This window comes from Corythoichthys intestinalis, chromosome 21, assembly GCF_030265065.1.
Source record: "Corythoichthys intestinalis isolate RoL2023-P3 chromosome 21, ASM3026506v1, whole genome shotgun sequence".
In the NCBI taxonomy this organism is placed as follows: domain Eukaryota; kingdom Metazoa; phylum Chordata; class Actinopteri; order Syngnathiformes; family Syngnathidae; genus Corythoichthys; species Corythoichthys intestinalis.
In genome coordinates this window covers 32,125,170-32,147,311 of record NC_080415.1, presented here as the reverse complement: position 1 = coordinate 32,147,311, position 22,142 = coordinate 32,125,170, and the positions used below count along the sequence as shown (strand labels likewise).

At 40.3% G+C, this 22,142-nt stretch overlaps 1 protein-coding gene across 1 annotated transcript in view; it reads right to left on the bottom strand.

Annotated features, from left to right (window-relative positions):
- Positions 1-2,870: 2,870 nt before the first annotated feature.
- LOC130909849 (G protein-activated inward rectifier potassium channel 1-like) overlaps positions 2,871-22,142 on the bottom strand; it is a 29,323-nt gene continuing 10,051 nt past the window's right edge. The window contains exons 3-4 of the mRNA XM_057826763.1: positions 9,386-9,602; positions 2,871-6,650 (exon numbers count right to left, since the gene is read on the bottom strand). Of these exons, the coding sequence (XP_057682746.1) occupies positions 6,010-6,650; positions 9,386-9,602 (858 nt within the window). The 3' untranslated portion in view covers positions 2,871-6,009. The remainder of the gene's footprint in view (positions 6,651-9,385; positions 9,603-22,142) is intronic.

The following is a 22,142-nucleotide window of genomic DNA, read 5'->3' as shown; positions in this document are numbered from 1 at the left end:
GGTGGGGGGTTTAGCCACACGGTTGCTAACCGTCACATGCTATTGTTTCGCCACAACTATTTTCATTACCTTATTACTACTCATCCTTCACCAGAAATGTTGTTCAATCCACCTGCAGGTGACCAGGAGATCATGATTTTACGACACCGTGCGGGTGTGCGCTGGTCCTCATGGGAAATGCAGTCTTCCTTAAGACAAAACACTACCGCTTTTGTCCACAGGCGTCGCTAAAATCAAATGAAACTGAAAAGTTACCGAGTGCTGCTTTAAAGGTCACATTCTGTTCATTTTAGAGGTCACTTCCTATTGAGTTCAAGTCACCGCCTATTACCGTATTGGCCAGAATATAAGACTGTCTTTTGCTTTGGAATAAGACTGAAAAAGAGGGGATCGTCTTATATTCGCGGTCTAGACCATTCACGACGCTAGATGGCGCCAGATATCATTGAAGCCATGTTCTGTCATGACAGATCTCAGCTTCTCTCAAGTGTAACCAGTTTGCAATTTTTTATTGCAATGTTTTTCCTTATTCAGATTTGTTTCAAGACTACAGTTACAGTTAGACTTCACTTTGATGGTTAATGCCGTTATTGCAATTTAGTTGTTTTATCACAATTTTACTTATTTACATTTCAAAAACCAGAAGCCATTAATTTACGAATGTGATTGCACTTTTGGTCATTTTATTTGTGCACCGTGAGTGATTAGGCGCTTTCCCTCTTTTAGCAAATCCTAAACATCTTAGATTGGAGACTTCTAAAGGTCATTGTAAGCACCAGATCATGCGCAAAGGCTGCAGGCTTCTACATTGATTTATAACACAGTATACATAACGGCGCAAAACCGATACCGATATTTTCTGCTTTTATTTTAAATACTTTTTTTTTGGCGACATCATTGGACAACTCTGTTGTTTATTGATGATAAATTATGTTTTAGATTGGGAATAAAAACGTGATAGCTCAACATATTTTAAAGTGATGACAATGACAACAATTTTGGTATTTTAGCAGGAAAGATGAATTTGACGCACAAGATTAGCTTTTGCGGGCCACAAAAGATAACATTTCGGACCAGATCTAGCCCCTGGGCTGCGATTTTGACACAAATTTGCTCCAAAGGAATATAAGACCACTTGTAACACTAAAACTAAGACAAACACATCAACACAAAATTCCTTCTGTTGGAACAACTTTAATGTAATTTCATAACTTATCTTACTAGCGGCCATCGACAGAGTTTGACGTCCAATCCATTTGGACTGGGAGGGCTGGCAGCGATGGAACGGACTGGATGTCTATCTCCGCCAATGCCAATGAATGAATTAATGTCATCAAAGTATTATGGCTCATATTTTTAGCTAAATTGTGTAAAAGCATGTGTGAGCAAATGCGTTTGGAAAATTTCGAAAAAACACGTGATCATTTTGTCGTTTGTCTTCCAGCTTTGACAAATTCACAGTGAGTTCTCCAAAAGAATACAATAATTACACAAATACAAGTTGAAATTAGAAATCGTATCGACCTGACTTGTGTATCAGTGTTTTTTACGCTTGCTAACCCCTCTGTTGCTCTTACCCGGTCATTTAACATAAGGCCTGGGCAATGTTTACACATTTTAATTGTAATTTATGGCATTGGATTGACTGAGATTAATCCCAGTCAAGCACAAAATCTAGAAAAGCCAATAAAATGTTTTATAACTTACATACATACATGTTTTAATACATATTTTGAGATAAATCACATGAGTTAATGAGTTCAAAAGTAGTATTTAGCACACTATTACATACTGCCATATTAAAGTAGTTGTTTTTAACTTATTTTACTTTAACTCATTTACCTGTTAAATAATTTGTTGTGTTAATTACCTTGTTAACGTCGAGTTTTGTTCATAATTAACATTCTGGAATATAGAGGTAGACATTGTTTTAAACCTTCGTTATGTCACAAAACAACAGTTGAGAATAATAAACTCAAAAACTAGAATAATAGAATACACGATGACCAAAGTTTTTGCTAACGCTAATAGCTGATGGCTGATGCTAGCCATAGCTTCGTTTACATGCAGCAAACGTAGACAAAGGGACATAACAGGATTACCTTTCACTACGGATGCAATGACACCTACTCCAATACAACAGGCCTTTGTGTCAAACTGAGTGAGTGAAAATATAATTGTAAAATGTTTTTTTGTGTTTGATTCCTATTCAATACACAACTTTATATTGTAAATTTTTTGCTGCCACTGTGCCTTGGGATTTTTTAAAGGGAACCACGGACAGAAAGACTTGTAGTTCAAAAGATAAATGTTAGCATGAGTAATTCAAAACCCTCTTCATGTTTCCGTTTTTATAAAATTTGAAAAGTTACTTAAACCAGTGGGTCGCCACTTCCGGAGTCTCACTTGTTAGCTCCTTAAACACCTCGTCGGTTCTGCCCTTCCTATTTGAACCCGGCGTAAACGTGATAAGCAGGATAGCGCTGTCAATAGTTCAGAAAACGAGCAGCAAAAGCAATTAAATGAAGGTCTCTCGCGGGATTTGAACCCACGAGCGCGTAAACCACATGACTATACATTTGCGTGATGTTAGAGTCATGATTTTCCTTATAAAGCAATCGCAACCCAACGTGCATTGTCTTTGTGGTAAAACGTGAGAGGGAAACGCAACTGAAAAGAAAGCGTGGCTAGCTTGACCACGGAATTAGAAAACAGGGTTCACTCCAGACAGCAAGCAGACAACAATAACATAGGGATTGCGTAAAAGGGTTTATTGAACACTCAAAAAAAAACACGCAATTGCGAAAGGGAGTTACAAAAAGAGTCCGTGAACGTAGATCAGGGTCAGTAAAAAAAACACAAAAAAAACAAACAAAAAAAACGAGGGAAAACTGCGGTGAGAGGGAGACAAACGAAAAAAACAAGGCGGTGATGCAACTAGCAACGAAGGGATATACAAACTGTCAAATGGCAGCAAGTCAATATCTGGGCAAGCCGCCTAGGATCGGTTTAAAGACACTGCTAATGAGCTGGAATTAGATGCAGGTACGACGTCAGGAACTCATCCCACATCTCTTTATCAAAACCATCTGACCAGCAGCAGAATGTGATAAAATAATACCAGTCGTCATACTCGCTTTGCTTGCTAGTAGGCATGTGCTGGTTACCGGTTTCAAGGTATCCCTTGGTATGAAAACACCACGGTTTCAAAACCACTACAATTTTCCATCATGCCATAGTTACGGTATTAGCTATTTTTGAGGTCCCAAAAATGTAGCGAAAAATCCGTGGCTTGAAATGGCAATGCTCGCCCATCCCTTTCCAGTTGTTGCTCTGTTCTATGTATGTCAGTGACACTACACCTGAGCTTTTTCCCCGCTCAAAAATAGACAAAGTACCTAGTATGGGACTACTTCGGCTACCGAAAAGAAACAGACGGCCGCGGCTTAGAGGAGGAAGGACAGCTGACGTGCAGGCAACACCTCCAACATAATTTCACATTTACGTGATCATCATCTGTCACTTTACACAAAATGTAAGGTAAGTAAATGATGTCATGAATGTTTCCCACCAGCCATGAGTGTTCACTCAAGCTGGTTTAGTGTGTCTAGCGATGGTAAAACAAATACTATAACGTAAGCTCGTTAACGAGGCAGATAACGTGGCTAGTTACCATGCCAAGACGGCTAAGTAGTTTCCTCTCTACCATTAGCCTACTTTGGTAAAGTCTTCCGCCATTGTAAACGTCTCTGCCAATTTGCAAATATGTTGTGAAAAATGAATAAATGGTGTTCAATGGAAAACAGTATTTTTGTTTTTTTAACCCATACATCTCAAAATAACACATTTTAGAGCTATAAATGTAATACCATGAAACCGTGGTATTTTTGCTTATGGTTATCATACTGTCAAAATCTTATTTATTTTTTTAAACCTGTCCAGTTCAGCTGTTTGACACGGAGAATGAGAGTCTAAGTGCCCGGTTGGTCTGAACAGTTTTAATGTTTCACAGTTGAGAGTATGACATACTCTCATTGTGATCATTCAACATACCTCGTTTATTATGACAAAGCAGCGAACAGGAAGGGGTTATGGGGAAACAGAAGAAAAACACAAACAAACAACAACAAGAAATACATTGAACGTCTACACTACTAATATGTTGGTGCTATCGTCGGCTAGATGTATTTCCGATTGACACCATCTGGGGGGCCTGTTGACCAGGGAAAGAGGGGGACAGGAGTGGGGGAGTCTATAAGCTAAGTGATTGAAAGGGGTAGAGTGTACACAAATCAGCTCTGTGATCTAGAGCCCAATAATCGTGTGAATCCCTTGTGAGTGTAAGCCCGTTGGTGACCGACCCATCGCCACTGCAGGCACCGGGACCCCCACCCGAGCGCGCCCTATCACACCCAGCCGCACGCGAGCCCCACCAAGCGCGCAACAGCCATGCAGACGAGCGGAAACACCACGCGGGCGCCTACCCAGGGCCACGGCCCCCACCCAGCCAGCCAGCCAGCCCGGGGAGGGACGGCAGGCGTTTGGGTTACAGCGCAGTCCATCCCTCCTCCCGCAGCAGCCCAGCAAGGGAGCCATCGCCCCCCCAGGATCCAGGGTGGTCCTCCGGGCCACCCGCGCACCCATCAACCGGCCTTCAGGGATGGCAAGAGGAGACGCACCACCAACCCCAAGCACACCCGTGCCGGCCCACGAGCCACAGCCGCAGCCCCTCAACTGGCACAACACGCCACAGGACCACCAGCGGCCCGCCAGGCTCAGGGCAGGGTCCCCAACCGGAGCAGGCAACATGCAGCCGATACACCGGCGCCCAGCCAGCGACCCGTGACAGAGCACAGGGCGGATACCCAGTCAGAGAAGAGAGGGGAAGGCAGAGACAGGAGGACGCAGAGGAGACGCCGCGGGGCGACGCGAGATCAGAGCCCCGACCTCCCCCCACTCCCGCGGCCGGCAGCCCAGGCTGAGGGGAGGCCACACCCCAGGAGCACGCCATAGAGAAAAAGTGTCGGATCCACCTACTACCCTATTACTGTGGCTGCTAGGTTCCCGGGTGGTAGCCATTACCCAGCACCGTGATGGGATTGTGAGGGGAGGGTAGTGCAATGTATGCATTAAAATAGGAGAGCTTGGTTTAGGGCAGTGGGACCGCAGCATGGGATTTCTACCCAGCCGCCTGTCCCACCACCCTGTCAAAATCTTACACCGGCACATGCCTACTTGCTAGCTAGCACAGCTATTCTCCCAGTCCAGTCACCCCCAGCGTGCATTGCGCGCGTAAAACATGGCGCCCTCCGTAGGTCTAAACATGTACTAAATATTTTGTTTCTTTTAATCAATGGCAACAATATGAGTTTCTAACAACATATTTTAGTAAAAGAGAGCAATTGTGGCTCCTTAGAGCTTACAAGTCTTTAAGTCCGAGGTTCCCTTTAATGAAAAAGTGTGCCTTGGCTTATAAAAGGTTGAAAAACACTGCATTAGCGGTACTATGTGAGCCAAGGGTACAGTAGACCATGCGGGCAAATGTTGCCTCGGTTTGGAAATTTGTCTGCAGTTTTCAACAAAAACTACCATCAAGAGTGGCATGGACAAAGGATAAAAGAACTGAAATATTTTGACCTCCAAAGACAAAAGGAGCAGAAAGAAGAGGTTAGCAAACGCATTTAGCGACTCACACTTTGCTGCTTTCTTTTATAGATATTTCATCTGGTTAGAAAGCCTGTGTTGGAAGAAGAAAGAAGCTCAAGGGCAGAAGGGTGGGGGGCACAGATGGTGAGCTATCAAAAGAGACTCACAGTAGGAGCGGACGGATGGCTTTTTGTCTCTGGAAGGGTAGACGAGAAATAAAAGCTGCAAGTAAATTTACAACCGATATCACAGTTATTTATTGTCGGCAATGCCCGCGCGGCGCCTCCGGAGAGTTTCATGACGCTTCACTTTCTCCGGATGCGCCGTAAAGCCTGAATTCATCTCACAGTTTGTCTTCGGGAGTTAACGGTCCGCGTTCATCCTGCGCAGTTTGGGTGGCAGGTTGTCCTCGGGCCGCCCGCCTGCGATGGCGTTGACGGCTGGCGGCGGTCTGTGTCGCTCTGGTTCGATGTCCTCTGGGTCCCCGTCTAAGGACAAGAGCTGGACCCGCTCTTCCGGCCGGCCTCCTTGGCGAACGGCGGGGATGGAGCTGGATCGGAGCCTCTGGATGCTGAGCGGCAGGTCACCGGTGCTTGAGGCCTTGCCTCCGGGTAAGGGTACGTTGGACTTAACCCCCCTCCACATTTGCTCCTCTCTGGTAGAACTCATGCGCTGCAGTTTGCTGGGCAGCCTGACGGCTTGGTCCTCCACGGGCTCCACGTTGTCGGCCGAGAGGAGCCTTCCCCTGCGACCCCCTCGGGCGCCGTTACCCACCGGCGGCGAGGTGGGCACGGGGGCCACCGGCAGAGGTTTGGGCGAGGTCAGAGATGACTTCTCCTCCTGCTCTTTGACGCTGTACGGAGGCGTAGGCACCTCAAACGTGTTGTGAAACTGAGAGTAGTCCACCCTGAAGAAGCCCTCCTCCAAGGACATGACGGGTAGGAAACGATGACCCCACAGGACTTCATCTTCCGTGTAAGATGTCCGAGCTTGACATGTCATACCTGCCGCGGGGAGAAGATCCATAAACAGAGAGGAATATTTTAAAATGACAATGAGGAGAAAGGCTAGATGAGAATGTTGGGTGGAAAATTGCACCATTAAATTAAAATGGACAGCCGTGGAGTGAAGCGAAAAGTGGAGAATTGCCTCGGGGAAGGAGAGGACAGATATTAAAAAAAAAACATGACAGAAATGAAGACGAGCTCGGACCATTGCATTATTTAACGCCATTAATTAAACATTCTTTTAAATATTGCATTTTATATGAATGAAAATTGCCTCTGGCGAATTCACACAAATTATTCAGTGACGACTTCAGTTATTAGTTAAAGACTTGGTTTCCCAAACTTTATCAGTTCAAGACCAAGATTAGGAGTGGGTTCAAATCTCGGTTAACACCCGGATCAAAATTGTGGGGACTTCACCCAACAATAGGTGGAACAAGTCCCTAATCAAAATACACAATCCAAGAAAAAAAAAACGAAAGCCAATTTGGTCGCACAGTTTGGGAAACCCTCATCATAGACTTCATAACCTATTGACATGACACGGGAAACGGGGCCGATTTGCAGGGGGCCTATTTTCAAAAACTTCCAATTCAAATCAATGAAATGAACAAAAAAATATAATTTTATAATGGGTCAAAATTGTTTTTCGAACGGATCATGTGACTAGCACCTTAGACGGTCATTTGCTTTGCATATAATTTAAAAATATATTATTTATGTATTAGAGGAGGCCAATTTTATTTTTCAAATGATTTTTTTCTTTGATTGAAAATAATTTTTTTGATTAAAGCAACTTTTTTGGGGATTGAATGATTTAGACACAGACGTCCTACCCATAATATGGCCCAAACACAAAAAGGATTGCTTCAATCAACGAAAACTTTTTCAATGAAAAATTAAGTGTTGCAAATTTTTCAATGTCAAATATTTTTACGCATTCAAAAACTTTTTCTATGATTGGAATTTTTCTTTTTTTGATTGAAGTGATTTTTCTTTTTGAAAATTTATTTTTCATGAAGCAACTTTTTTGATTGAATAAAAAAGACAAAAATGTCCTAGCCAAAATGTGGCCCAAACACAAACCAACACTTTTTCTATCAAAAAAAAAAAAAAGTAAAATAAAAATAACTCATGCAATTTTTTGTTTTTTGAGTTTCAAATTTATTTTTCATTCAAATACATTTTTTTTTTGAATAAAGCGACTTTTTTTTTTTTTTTTGAGGTTGAAAATATATATTTTGATTGAAGCAACTTTTTTTTTAATTAAATAACAAAGACACAAATCTACCTCCATATGGCTCCACCCAGGGGATACAATTTTTGACTGGGGTAACTACATTGGCACGACACCGGCGGGTGCACCATATTCAATGGATGACGATCTTGGCGAAAAGGATTGCCTAAGCAGCCTTATTTAGAATTCCCCTCTAGAATGATGGGAAACAAACAACGCTCATTGTCAACTTATTATTATAAATATTCTTGTAAGGTAATTTTGTGGCTGACACTGCGTTTTGGGGTCATCAACATGTAGTGCCCCCCCTGCCCGATAAGTCAAACTCCGCCTATGGCTGCTACCGACCTAAAACCAAAACAGGCACCTACCTTAGCCATATATAAGTCTCCATGAGCAGCGGCATCCAAAAATTTAAAGTCTTTCCCTTATAAATCCCGATTAATTATTTTCTATACAAGTATAATACTTGTAAAAACTGAAAATGGCTATAAAAGTCTCAGATTTTACACTAGATGTACAAAAAAATCACCAAATGCAGAGATAATCACCCATATTTTCAGGATCAATAGCAATATTTAACATAAGGTTTTGACCAAAACAGCAACTTTTTTTTTTTAATTTACTACAAGTTTTCAACAGCTAATAAATCACTCAATTTAACATCAGAAACTTAATACTTGAGGAAAACATGACGAATCAATCATAAATAATATGTAAATAGACAATTAATAAATTCTATATACGATCACAACTTATTATAGAATATCCCTTTATTAACATCACACACTATATACTGTTAGTGAATGAGGCTAGCGGCCGCCTGGCGTAAACAGCTTTTCTGGTGATAATTCTTCAGACTAAATGCTTAAATCCCCAAATTCTTCGAAGGTATGGACGTAAAACAGTCTCGATTCTTGGTTAAAAGCAAAGAAACCGTACAGTTAGCGTTTATTTTACGAATATTGATGAAGTACCATGCTACTATGTTAGCGAATGAGGCTAGCGGCCGCCTGGCGTAAAAGGAGCTTTTCTGGCGAAAATTCTTGGGAATAAATGCTTAAATCCCTGAATTCTTAATGGATATGGACGTAAAACAGTCTCGATTCTTGTTTAAAAATAAACTATGAGGCTAGTCGGTTACGAAAATTAGCCGCCTCCATGTGTAAACAAAGAAGAAAATTCCTGCGAATAAATGCTTCAATCACGCACGCATGGGTACCAAAAATATAATATTTACCTTGAATTCTTGAGCAAATCACTCCTGAGAGAATCCTTCCTGTTTTTATGCGGTACAACTTTCGTAGTTAAATCCAATCGTAAGTAAATCCAAGCTTAATCCGATATGAGCGTGTGCCATCTTCGGCTATTACTAAATGAAACTCGGCCCCCTCTGATAAGGCATCGCGCAAAGAATGACGAAGTGACACGTCAATAGTGATGATGTCTATGCCCTCATTAAAACAAGAACCTTGAAAGAGCGCTGATCTCTCACCTGTGGTCTCCACGATTCCCTCCAGGATGACGACAATCTCGAACTGCTCATTCATGAGGGAGCGTTGCGACAGGTCGAAGAACGGGCTCTTGCTGTTGATCTCGTGGCAGATGGTGAGCGGGGATACCAGGAAGAGCTGGTCGGCGCCGGTTCCGAAGCCCACATCCAGCTCGCACTGATCCAGAGGCAGGAACTCCCCTTCTGGGGTTTGACGGGACTGTAGAAAAACAAGGTAAGAAGTTAAAGGGAACCATGGTTGTTGTAAAAAAAAAGTACGTTGTAAAAAAAAATGTTAATAAGAGTTATAATAACACACAAAAAAACATGCGGTTAGGAAAAGGGAGTCACAAAAAGGGTCCATGACACTAGGTCGGGATCAATAAAAGAAAAAAAAAAAACGAGGGAAAACCGCAGTAAGAGGCAGACGAACGAAAAAAAACAAAGCAATGATGCAACTAGCAACAAAGTTATATACAAACTGTCAAATGGCAGAAAGTCAATATCTCGGCAAGCCGCCTAGGATCGGTTTAAAGACACTGCTGATGAGCTGAAATTGGGTGTAGGTACGACATTGGGAACTCAGCCTATATGTCTGTAACTAATGTTGTTTTCGTCAACGATAACGAAAATACTTTGTCAAAGAACAATTTTTTTCATGACGATGACGTCACGACGACCCGCTGAAAGCATGTCTTGGGAGTGTCTTGTGGGTGTCTTGTCTAAAACATAACGAGATGGGTGCCAGTTGTCGTCTGACGACACGAGAATGAGATGAAACGAGATGAAAATTCACCATAGTTTCCGTCATAAATTCAATAATGTGTGATATTTTCTTATTGTATATGTAGCTAGCACGCATTTAGCAGTGTTTGGTTGTGTCACTCATGTGACGTGATGCGACCCCCCCCCCCCACACACACACACATGCTTACCGCCCTCTGTAGGTCAAAAGATACTAAATATTAGAGCTTTTTAAATCAATGATAATAATATGTGTATTTCTATTAATATATTTTAGTAAAAGAGAACAATTGTGGCTTATTAGAACCTAAAAGTCTTTATGTCCGAGGTTCACTTTAAGAATATCTTTACAGGTTTAGGTCATAAACCATTTTCTTTCATCGATAGCAATAGACGGTCCAATCCATTTGGACCAGGACATGAATCTGACCATCTTTCGCCATCAAAAGCATTCAACCTGTTAAGACTTCATTTCACTAGTGTGTGAGTTCCTGTAATACTGCGCAGCAGAACTGTAACAGAACCATCTGCTCATCCCAACATGTGAAGGTGAGGTGAGAATCTGTAATATCTCCCGCAGCCTCTGTATTTAATAAAAGAAACTTAAACAGCATGTGATCTCTACTGCACCAAAAAATATCTCCACAGCAGTTCTAGATGAGCCTCATTAGGCTCTAAAGACAAAGTAATTTCTTGCTCTGAAGAAGGACTAATCGAGTGAAGTCATCTTTTAGCATCTAATTTAAAATTCCGAAACGCAATTATAGGACGTGGGAAGGAATGGAAGTTGGCGCTTAAACAAAGCAACCCCAATAGCAGGTGACTATGTGCTGGATCAAGACTCAACTCTCCAGATTCACAGAGCAATCACACTCGCTGAATGTCAGTGCATCAATCTGACACTGGTCCGGGGCGGACAGTGCAGACCGGACGTGTTAAAAATCTGGAATTTAACAGTTGACGTGTAACGTCACAACAGTGCGCACCCTGAAGGCGGGCATACGCTGCGAAACTAAACAGGAGAACACGCAGGATTCAGGACAGTCATCTCGGCGTATGGAAATGTTTATGGTAAGTGCTTTATCCAATGTCATAATTGCGTTATGAAGTCACTGCTTGACTTCTAAAGGAGTTATTCAACCGAGCGTTAATAAATGGCAAGTGTATTCAAGTGATCTGCCATGTCTGCAAGTTAAGTAGTTCAACATTTGTTGCATAAAAACATATGGAGGGAGAAGGCATTTACACTGTGATGCTGTAAGTGTATCAATATTTGAATACTATTCTCCTCCTTGTGTTTTTGTGTTTGTGTCAGTGCCTTGATTGCACAGATGGGTGAACCTGGGACCATGTGCTGCTGATCATCGTCAGCAGCTTACTTAAACTGGTCCTGGGCCTCACATCATCGCCAGATCAACAACTCACCAACATGACTTTCAGCTAACAAAGAATCTTATAATCCTGATACTGACCTCGTTTTTGTTATTTTTTTTCCCCCCTAGATGTGTTATTATTGCTTTTAATTGACAAATTTAATTTGCAATATAAACACATTACAGCTTGATACATTGAACAAAATGAACCCTAAATTTAAAAAGAAACGGTTTGATACAAATCTGGCCCAGATTGGGTAATGTGTGCCACATCCTGGCCTTGCATTAATATAGTGTCTGCTACTTAGGAACAGTCCTGGGCCAAAACAGGTTTTTGATCCGACAAGTAACTCCCTACCGAGTTTGGGCCATTGCTCAAAAAGAGACTGGGGCGGATCCGTTTTACAAAATTTGGCCGAAATTTGCAGTACATCTGGCCCATGTCAGCTCCAGTTATATGTTGCTATCTGGGAAGATTTTCAACGATGAAAAAGTATGCTAGGCTAGGAATTGTAAGGACACAGTACTACAATGGGAGAGAACGTTACTATACCACCATTGCAGTATTATATCTATGATGCTGCTGTAGACTTGAGACCAGTCTTGGTTCGTAACTAAAGATGTTCGATCATGTCATTTTCAAAGTATCGGAATCGGCAAAAACATATCAGACATGCCATCTTTTTTAATATATATATATTTTTATTAACTCGTTTTCTAATTATATTTAACGTTACAGACAAAATGTCTTACACTCATCCAGAGTCTTTAGTTTTGGCTTAAAGTAGGGCTATCAAATTTATCGCCTTAACGGCGGTAATTAATTTTTTTTTAATTAATCACGTTTAAATATTTAACGCAGTTAACGCATACGCTGCACGACCCACTCACGCATTATCGCGTTCAATCTATAATGGCGCCGATTTACCTATATATAGAGCTTAAAGGCAGCGTAAAACAAGTGAATTTTGGCAGTCTTTGGAGCCTTTTTTTAATTGGCTAAAGCCTTAAAATCCCTCTCTCAACAATTAGAAATATCGTGGGAAGCAATATGGGGAATAAAGGTAGTAGTTGATCTTTTTCTTAACACCCTATGTTATTGCCCAACGCAGAGAAGATATATCAATTGGTTCCACTATGCACAGTCATGGTTGCACTTCCCATCATGCATTTGGGCAGAACACTTAAATGGCTACAGTATCATTTACTGAAAGCTCAACAAATACACTAGATGGCAATATTTAGTCACAATATATAAAGTTACATTTATCCTTTAACAATTACAAGTCTTTCTATCCGTGGATCCCTCTCACAGAAAGAATGTTAATAAACAAATACAGTACTTATGAACAGTATGTTGAATGTATGTATCCGTCTTGTGTCTTATCTTTATATATTCGTCCGAGTTTTAGTCATTTTTTTCTTAATGCATTGACAAAATGTATATGATCAGGAAAAATTATCGGGAATGATTGGAATTGAATCGGGAGCAGCAAAAAAAAAAAAACAATCGGATCGGGAAATATCGGGATCGGATCGGGAGCAAAAAAACATGATCGGAACAACCCTATTCGTAACACATTTTAACACTGGAAGTCCCAGGGTTTTTTGGGCTATAAAGAAAGACTAGAAAGGCGTCAAATGACCCCGACACCAAACTGACGACTTGGCTGGTCAAACAATAGACCACTCAAACAAGCAGTCAATTATACAACCCCCCTACACACTCCTGTGGAGTCGCTGCCAAGGTGTGAAAGAGGGGTTTCACTCTGGATGGCTGCAATTAGCATCTGGAATCTTTGCTAATCCATGGCTCCCTTGGCTTTGTCAAACACGGGGGAACACAGAGATGGCCAGTCGCAGTGTTCTACAATATGATTGACATGGCAGCACTGAATGCATATTTGTCGTATCAAGCATGCACTGGAAAGCAAGAGAGACGGGTGGACTTCTTGGTGGGTCTTGCAAAAGAATTGGCTCACTCTCATGTGGGCGCAAAGAAGGCACAGAAGGGAAAATTGCTTCGGCAACAACCTCCAACACCGAACCCCGGCGCAGTGTCATATGTCACCACATATAAAATGTTTTGTTTTGTTGTTTATTACACCGTCCCTTGTACAATGTACAGTGGGGCAAATAAGTATTTAGTCAAGCACCAATTGTGCAAGTTCTCCTACTTGAAAAGATTAGAGAGGCCTGTAATTGTCAACATGGGTAAACCTCAAAACCTATTTGGTCACCGACAAAAAAGCAAGATTTCTGGCTGTCAAAGAGGTCTAACTTCTTTTAACGAGGTCTAAGGAGGTCTAACGAGGCTCCACTCGTTGCCTGTATTAATGGCACCTGTTTTAACTCATTATCGGTATAAAAGACACCTGTCCACAATCTCAGTCAGTCACACTCCAAACTCCACTATGGCCAAGACCAAAGAGCTGTCGAAGGACACCAGAGACAAAATTTGTAGACCTGCACCAGGCTGGGAAGACTGAATCTGCAATAGGTAAAACGCTTGGTGTAAAGAAATCAACTGTGGGAGCAATTTTTAGAAAATGGAAGACATACAAGACCACTGATAATCTCCCTCGATCTAGGGCTCCATGCAAGATCTCACCCCGTGGGGTCAAAATGATAACAAGGACGGTGAGCAAAAATCCCAGAACCACACAGTGGGACCTAGTGAGTGACCTACAGAGAGCTGGGACCACAGTAACAAAGGCTACTATCAGTAACACAATGCGCCGCTAGGGACTCAAATCCTGCACTACCAGATGTGTCCCCCTGCTGAAGCCAGTACACTTCCAGGCCCGTCTGCGGTTCACTAGAGAGCATTTGGATGATCCAGAAGAGGACTGGGAGAATGTGTTATGGTCAGATGAAACCAAAATAGAACTTTTTGGTAGAAACACAGGTTCTCGTGTTTGGAAGAGAAAAAATACTGAATTGCATCCGAAGAACACCATACCCACTGTGAAGCATGGGGGTGGAAACATCATGCTTTGGGGATTTTTTTTTCTGCAAAGGGACCAGGACGACTGAGCTGTGAAAAGGAAAGAATGAATGAGGCCATGTATCAAGAGATTTTGAGTGAAAATCTCCTTCCATCTGCAAGGGCATTGAAGACGAGACGTGGCTGGGTCTTTCAGCATGACAATGATCCCAAACACACAGCCAGGGCAACAAAGGAGTGGCTTCGTAAGAAGCATTTCAAGGTCCCGGAGTGCCCTAGCCAGTCTCTAAATCTCAACCCCATAGAAAATCTGTGGAGGGAGTTAAAAGTCTGTGTTGCCCAACGACAGCCCCAAAATATCACTGCTCTAGAGGAGATCTGCACGGAGGAATGGGCCAAAATACCAGCAACAGTGTGTGAAAAGCTTGTGAAGAGTTACAGAACACGCTTGGCCTCCGTTATTGCCAACAAAGTGTACATAACAAAGTATTGAGATGAACTTTTGGTATTGACCAAATACTTATTTTCCACCATGATTTGCAAATAAATTCTTTAAAAATCAAGCAATATTATTTTCTGTTTTTTTTCCACATTGTGTCTCTCATGGTTGAGGTTTACCCATGTTGACAATTACAGGCCTGTCTAATATTTTCAAGTGGGAGAACTTGCACAATTAGTGGTTGACTAAAGACTTATTTGCCCCACTGTATAGTTTCTTTTTCACCCACGTTTTTCTTGAAAAAAAAAAAAGCTTTTTTGTGCAAAAAATGACTTGGGTTTTGCATCATCAACCATCCATCATCAGCAATATGGCAATTGTAGCTCCATACATACAAGAAACAGTGCAACAAAATATTCAGAGAGATTGAGACAGCTGTTCTTTCTCAATGCTGTAATGTCAGACAGTCTTCCGCAAACAGGCAGCCCTGCCCTGCAAACACTCAAGATGCTAATTGGAGCAGTCCAACCCTGTGGTTTTGCAAGTGTGAATGGGAATGACTATTGAGGACCTTAATGTTCACAAGAGATATGCTGATTAGAGTCAAATGACCCTTCTCTGGATACAAAAGTGATTTGTATCAACTGATCCATCCTTGGTAGTTCTAGTTTGAAGGTATTAGTTTGGTCTGGGACATGATTCCCGAAAGAGTCAGTCTTGGTCTTGGCTTGCAAAAGTCTCGATCTCAGGGATTCCTGATTACGGGCAAGTCTTGGTCAGGTCTCGGTTAAAAACACATTTTTAAGGTCTTGGTCTGATCTGGGACTCAGTTTTGGTTTTGTTTCGATTTTGGTCTTGTCTCATAAATCTTGAGCTTCACTTAATCTCAGTGATTCCTAATTTCGGACACTCGAATAAGGTCCTAGTCTGGGACTTCATTCCCCGAAGATCCAACTTGTTCTTGTTTATGCTTCAATTTTGATCTTGACTCCTAAAAGTCTTGACCTAATCTCTGAAATTTCTGATTCCAGCCAAGTCTTAGTCAGGTCTCGTTGTGGTCTTGAGCACAACACTACAATACTGCAAGTTCTTCCAACTTGTTCTATAAAAATGGACACGATAACTCATAAATAAAGGAAAAACGCAGCCTAGTCAGAGATGTTTTTACTCAGCTTCTTTTTTAGGGGAGTGAGCGGCCACAGATGGGAAACAGACATTTGTATTCACAGTGATGTGGAGGACAGGAGGGTGCGACATTTCACAGGAAGACGTCTGTGCCCACAGATCCCTGGCTCGCCTCGTCAGCAGAAGCGTCACGACACAGATGACGACTCCTGTTTTCCCGGTCAACTCACTAAATAAAGTATATTGAGACAAATGAGCTGAAGGAATGAAGTAGACGTCTCAGACTGCCAAAGAACGAACTCTGCGTGTTTTGCTTTCTCTTAAGCTGTTGCGGAACTTTTTCTAAAAGAAACTCTACAAAGGGACTGCTAAGCAGAAGTTGACCCACATTCAAAATTGCAGCTATAAATTGCATTTAAGAGCGCGATTAGCATTAGGGTAATCATTGGCCCAGTATTTCAGCCCTTTACGACTCTGTTCTACCAACTGTTCCTATTGACTGAGGTCTACTGTTGTCACGACACTAATTTTCAACTCGAAATCAATACTCAGATAAACAGAAAGTGATCGGAACTGACTCAAAACCAACAAGAAGTGACCAGTGAACGACAAGTGACTAGGAAATGACATAAAATTAAGAGGAAATCGTCCAAAATGTACAAGTGAAGTGACCCCATAATGCTCCAAAATGTAAGTAAGTAAGTGACCCAAAACTTATTTTCTGCCATTGACAATGATAGAAATCCAATTCCTTGAAACTGGGAAGACAGGCTGCGAATGCTCATCTTTCAGTGCCACTGACGGCGCAAGACGTCCAATCCATTTTGACTGGAAGACTACAAATAAACGAATATAACTGTGGATACGAAAGTAAGCCAAGTGAGGTTGTGCATGCCCTCGATCTTTGGTTTTACAGCATCTGTGTGATTTTGTCTATACACAGGGTTCGTACAGGTCCTTGAAAATGCTTGGATTTTACTGTCTTGTTTTCAAGGTTTGAAAAATGTTGTAATTTTGTGTAAAGTCCTTGAAAATTCCGCGAGCCCGTTTTACCCTCAAAACCCCCGTTTACAGACGTCGCACAACTGTTTTTGTTTTAACCCAGCCATGAAAACAAGGTAATTATATTTATTATTCAAAATGTCTGTCATTTTTAGCTGAGAATCATTAATTGATGTCTAATATTTTGTTTAAAAAAAAAAAAAAAAAACTACTTTAAAAAATTATTCACTTGCATATTTTAAACTTTAAATAAATTACGTCACAATGAAAAAAATGGCGTCTGTAAAAAAAGTCACGGATATCTACCTCATAACTATCGCTAAATTGTATTTTTTTTTGTTACTGTTGCATTTTCCTCGATATGTTAGATGATAAATAATCAATCCAAACAATTGAAAAAAGTTTAAAAGGGTAAATATATGAAAAAGAAAACCTCGACCACTCCTTGATGTCTGCGATTTCTGCATCCCGACCCTTGTTATATTACCATGTTTCACCCATGAAATCCCCAAAAAAATCCAGCTGTGGCTATTTACAGCTGTGTGTTGACACTCAGTGATGCGACATGGAGTTTTTGGATCAAAACAAGATAAGTACGCGGTAATATCTCGTTAAAGTCATGGCGTCTGTAATTCTGCTCTCGCGTGATCTCACCTCCAGATAGGGTTTTGCTGTTTAAAAAACTTTTTTTTTTTTTTTTTTTAAATTCCCTCCTGTCCAAAATTTTTCTTCCCCCAGAAAATTGAGATTTTAAGTAGGGTTGTTCCGATCATGTTTTTTTGCTCCCGATCGTTTTAGTTTGAGTATCTGCCGATCCCGATATTTCCAGATCCAACTGTTTTTGCTCCCGATTCAATTCCAATCATTCCCGATAATTTTTCCCGATCATATACAATTTGGCAATGCATTAAGAAAAAAAATAAAACTCGGACGAATATATACATTCAACATACAGTACATAAGTACTGTGTTTGTTTATCATGACAATAAATCCTCAAGATGGCATTTACATTATTAACATTCTTTCTGTGAGAGGGATCCACGGATAGAAAGACTTGTAATTATTAAAGGATAAATGTTACTTTGTATATTGTGACTAAATATTGCCATCTAGTGGATTTTTATGAGCTTTCAGTAAATGATACTGCAGCCATTTAACTTCTGCCCAAATGCATGATGGGAGGTGCAACCATGACTGCGCGTAATGGTACCAATTGAATAATCTTCTCAGCGTTGGGAAATAAAATAGGGTGTTATGAAAAAGATCAACTACTACCTTTCCTCCCCACATTGCTTCCCCCGTTATTTCTAATCGTTGAGAGAGGGATTCTAAGGCTTTAGTCAATTAAAAAAAAAGGCTTCAAAGGCTGCCAAAATTCTCTTTACTCATTTTACGTTGCCTTTTAGCTCTATGTATGCTTAATACGGTGCCATTATAGATTGAACGTGACAATGCGTGAGTGGGTAGTGCAGCGCATGCGTTAATTGCGTTAAATATTTTAATGTTATTACAGCCGTTGACGCGATAAATTTGACAGCCCTACTTTAAGCCAAAATTAAAGACTTGCTGAGTGTAAGACATTTTGTCTGTAACATTAAATACAATTAGAAAGTTATTTAATTTAAATATATACTGTATATACTATATATATATATATATATATATATATTAAAAGAGGCATGTCCTATATTTTTTTGCCGATTCCGAGACTTTGAAAATGACGTTCGATCGATCGGGACATCTTTAATTTTAAGCTTTCCAATGATGTATCACAAATGCATATCGGACAATTTTAAAATTTGGCCAAATTGGGGGTCTCAGAGCGGAACGTCAAGTCACCTGAGTGTTTTCCGCCATATATTCATCTTGTCTTATCTTTTTATTCCAACAATAATTTACAGAAAAATATGGCATATTTTATAGATGGTTTGAATTGCGATTAATTATGATTAATTAATTTTTAAGCTGTAATTAACTCGTTTTAAAATTTTAATCGTTTGACAGCCCTAGTTTAAATTGTAAGGAGGCTATTGTAATACTTAGCGTTTAGTGTTATGGTTGTCAATGGCAGCGTTGTTACATTTAGTAAGATTCATGCAACTGATTCAATCTCATTTCTGCATGTTAATTCGCCCTCTAAGTAGAACCGCATTGATTTTTTTTTTTTTTTTTTTTTTTTTTTTTTTTACACATATTACCATCTTTCATTTGGAAATGCTAATAGTGACAGCGGAACTGCCAGCAGGTGTTCCATTTGTCAGGAAAACAATTTGCTGTGAAGCCTGCTATTCAACTTGCTGTTTTTCGTTTGTTTTTTGTTATTGTGTTTTTTACCAGTGCTTTGGCACATTGAGGATTAGCACATCAGTGCGCTGCGCTGCTGTTGCTTTGAAAAGGTTAAATGCAAGTGAGTGGGGGGCCCGCAAGGGAAGGTTATTATGTTTGAAAGAAGCGACTTTCAATACCACCTGAGACTCTGAGTGGACCAGAACCAGGCCATGTCCCTGGTGTGCGTGTGTGTGTGGTTGCAAATCCCATTATATGTGCAACGCTAGTGCATTTCTGCATCCTATTGATTTATTAATGAAAGCAGCATTAACATTAATGACAATTCAAGGGCGGCGAACTTTTTATGTGAGTATGCATTATGTGGATGTGCAGTCTAGTCAGGAAGGCCAGTATTTGACGGTTAATTAAATTTATAGTCCATACGGGATGTTAAGCGCTATCAACAGGATGCCAAAGTGAATATTTCATATGAATAAAACGAATTGAAGGCCTTTAGGTTGGAGAAGATTTGCGGAAAATTGTACGTTTAATGGTTGATGTGTTTTTGAACCGTAAGCCGCTATGATTCGGCGTTATTAACGACGCGGCTAATTTATGGAATTTTACGAGCTAACGATCATCAGTCATTCTTTCATTCAGATATTTTACGTTCAGTCTCTACTTACTTACTCGCGACTGTTCCATTATCCAACAACATTAAGTTACTGAGTTAACGAAGCAGCAATGCTAGCATGCAGCTAGCCTTGTTTGTTAAGCTCTCAGTGGATTTTTTTAGTCGTAAAAAAGGCTCTGACCGATGGACAGATTTCAGATTGGGCTTCAACAGTGTGCTACGCATAGCTGCTATGCTAGGGCTAGCGCTGAATACTGTTAGCCAAACGTTACTACCAGCTAAAAAGCTAAAATGTCAAGATGAATTTTTTTTTTTTTCTTCTTGGTCATTGTAGCGACCTGTTTTTTCAAGTAAATGCTTCTGTGTATTCGAACCGGTTGTGAGAACACCACTTGTGACAATGCATATGAATGAGTTTCTATGTATCCATAAGCGGATTTTAAGGGGGGGGCACAGGGGCCAGGCCTCCCCTGGTGGCCGAAAAGGGTCATTGCATGTAATTGACTTTCTTATAGATATAAAAGTTGTAAAGCAATAAAACTGCAACAAAAATGAATGAAATGAACAAAAAAATATATATTTATAATGGCTCAAAATTATTTTTCAAGTGCCTTAGACGGTCATTTGCTTTGCATATAATTTTCACCCCAAAAAAAATTTTTTTTCTTTGCTTGAAAAATTTTTTTTTTTTTTTTTTTGATTGAAGTAACATTTTTGGGATTGAGTGATTTAGACACAAATGTCCTAATCATAATATGGCCCAAACCCAAAAAGGATTGCTTCAATAAAAGATACTTTTTCAATGAAAAATTAAGTATTTCAAATGCAAAATTGTCAGTCTCAAATATTTTTTCGCATTCCAAAACTTTTTTCTATGATTGAAATTTTTCTTTTGATTGAAGTGATTTTCTTTTTGAAAATCTATCATTTTTTGAAGCAACTTATTTTTTGATTGAACAATAAAGATAAAAATGTCCTAGCCAAAATGTGGCCCAAACACAAATCAACATTACTTCAAAAAAGTTGCTTTAATAATAATTTTTTAAAAATCTAAGAAAAATAGCTTTCACATGCATTTTTTTTTTTTTTTCAAATTTATTTTTGCATTCAAACACTGTTTTTATTGAAGCGACATTTTTTTTGTTGAAAATATTTTGATTGAAGAAACTTTTTATTTTATTTTTTTTGTAATTGAAGCAACTTTTTTAAAAATGAATAATAAAGACAAATCTACCTCCATATGGCTCCGCCTAGGGCATACAATTTTTGACTGGGGTAACTACATTGGGACGACACCGGCGGGCGTACCATATTCAATGGATGACGATCTTGGCGAAAAGTATTGCCTAAGCAGCCTGATTTAGAATTCCCCTAAAAAATGATGGGAAACAAAAAACGCTCATTGTCAACTTATTATAATAAATATTCTTTTAAGTTAATGTTATTGCTGACATTGCGTTTGAGGGTCATCAACATGTTGTGCCCCCCCCTCCCCAAAAGTAAAACTCCGCCTATGTATTACCCCCTTTTAAAACGTTTGAGTAGATGTGCACTTAAATAAGCTCCAATTCTTAATGTAAAATAATATTTGAAAACATTTAGTATTGAGTTGAATCACATTCTATCCAATTGTGGTCAGGCCTCGACAGCTGAAAGCATTTTATAGATCAAGCCATTAAGCCACTCGTAAAAGCAGGAACATGGTGGAGTATAGGCTCCATTTAAACCACGTGTAAGAAGGCGTACAAATGATAAACATCCCTATTTTTCTCCGTCAAAATCCAAAGTAACCATGCCGCGCAACGATTTACGAGCCGTGTGTAGGCCCGCTAAACCCACACGGCTTGATCACGGCTCCGCATGATTATTAGGAGTTTGGATTTATTGCATTACGCCTCATTTCACCCCCCTTTGTCAGCTACAACCCCGACGTTGACCTTGGGCCGTGTGTTGAAACGCTTGGAAAGGCAATGCGGTCTTGTTGTTTCTGCCAGGCTAGTGCGCGCTTAGTTTATTAAACACCAATGACTTTTAAACTTTACCCTTATAAGATCGAGTGATACCAATTTCTTTGATGGAGGCCGTAGTTTTTGGCGAATAAGTCACACCACCAAATTTGCAGTTTTTAAGGACACAAAAAAACAATGAACCACCATGAGACCTACGTAAGTACAGTGGGGCAAATAAGTATTTATTCAACCCCTAATTGTGCAAGTTCTCCCACTTG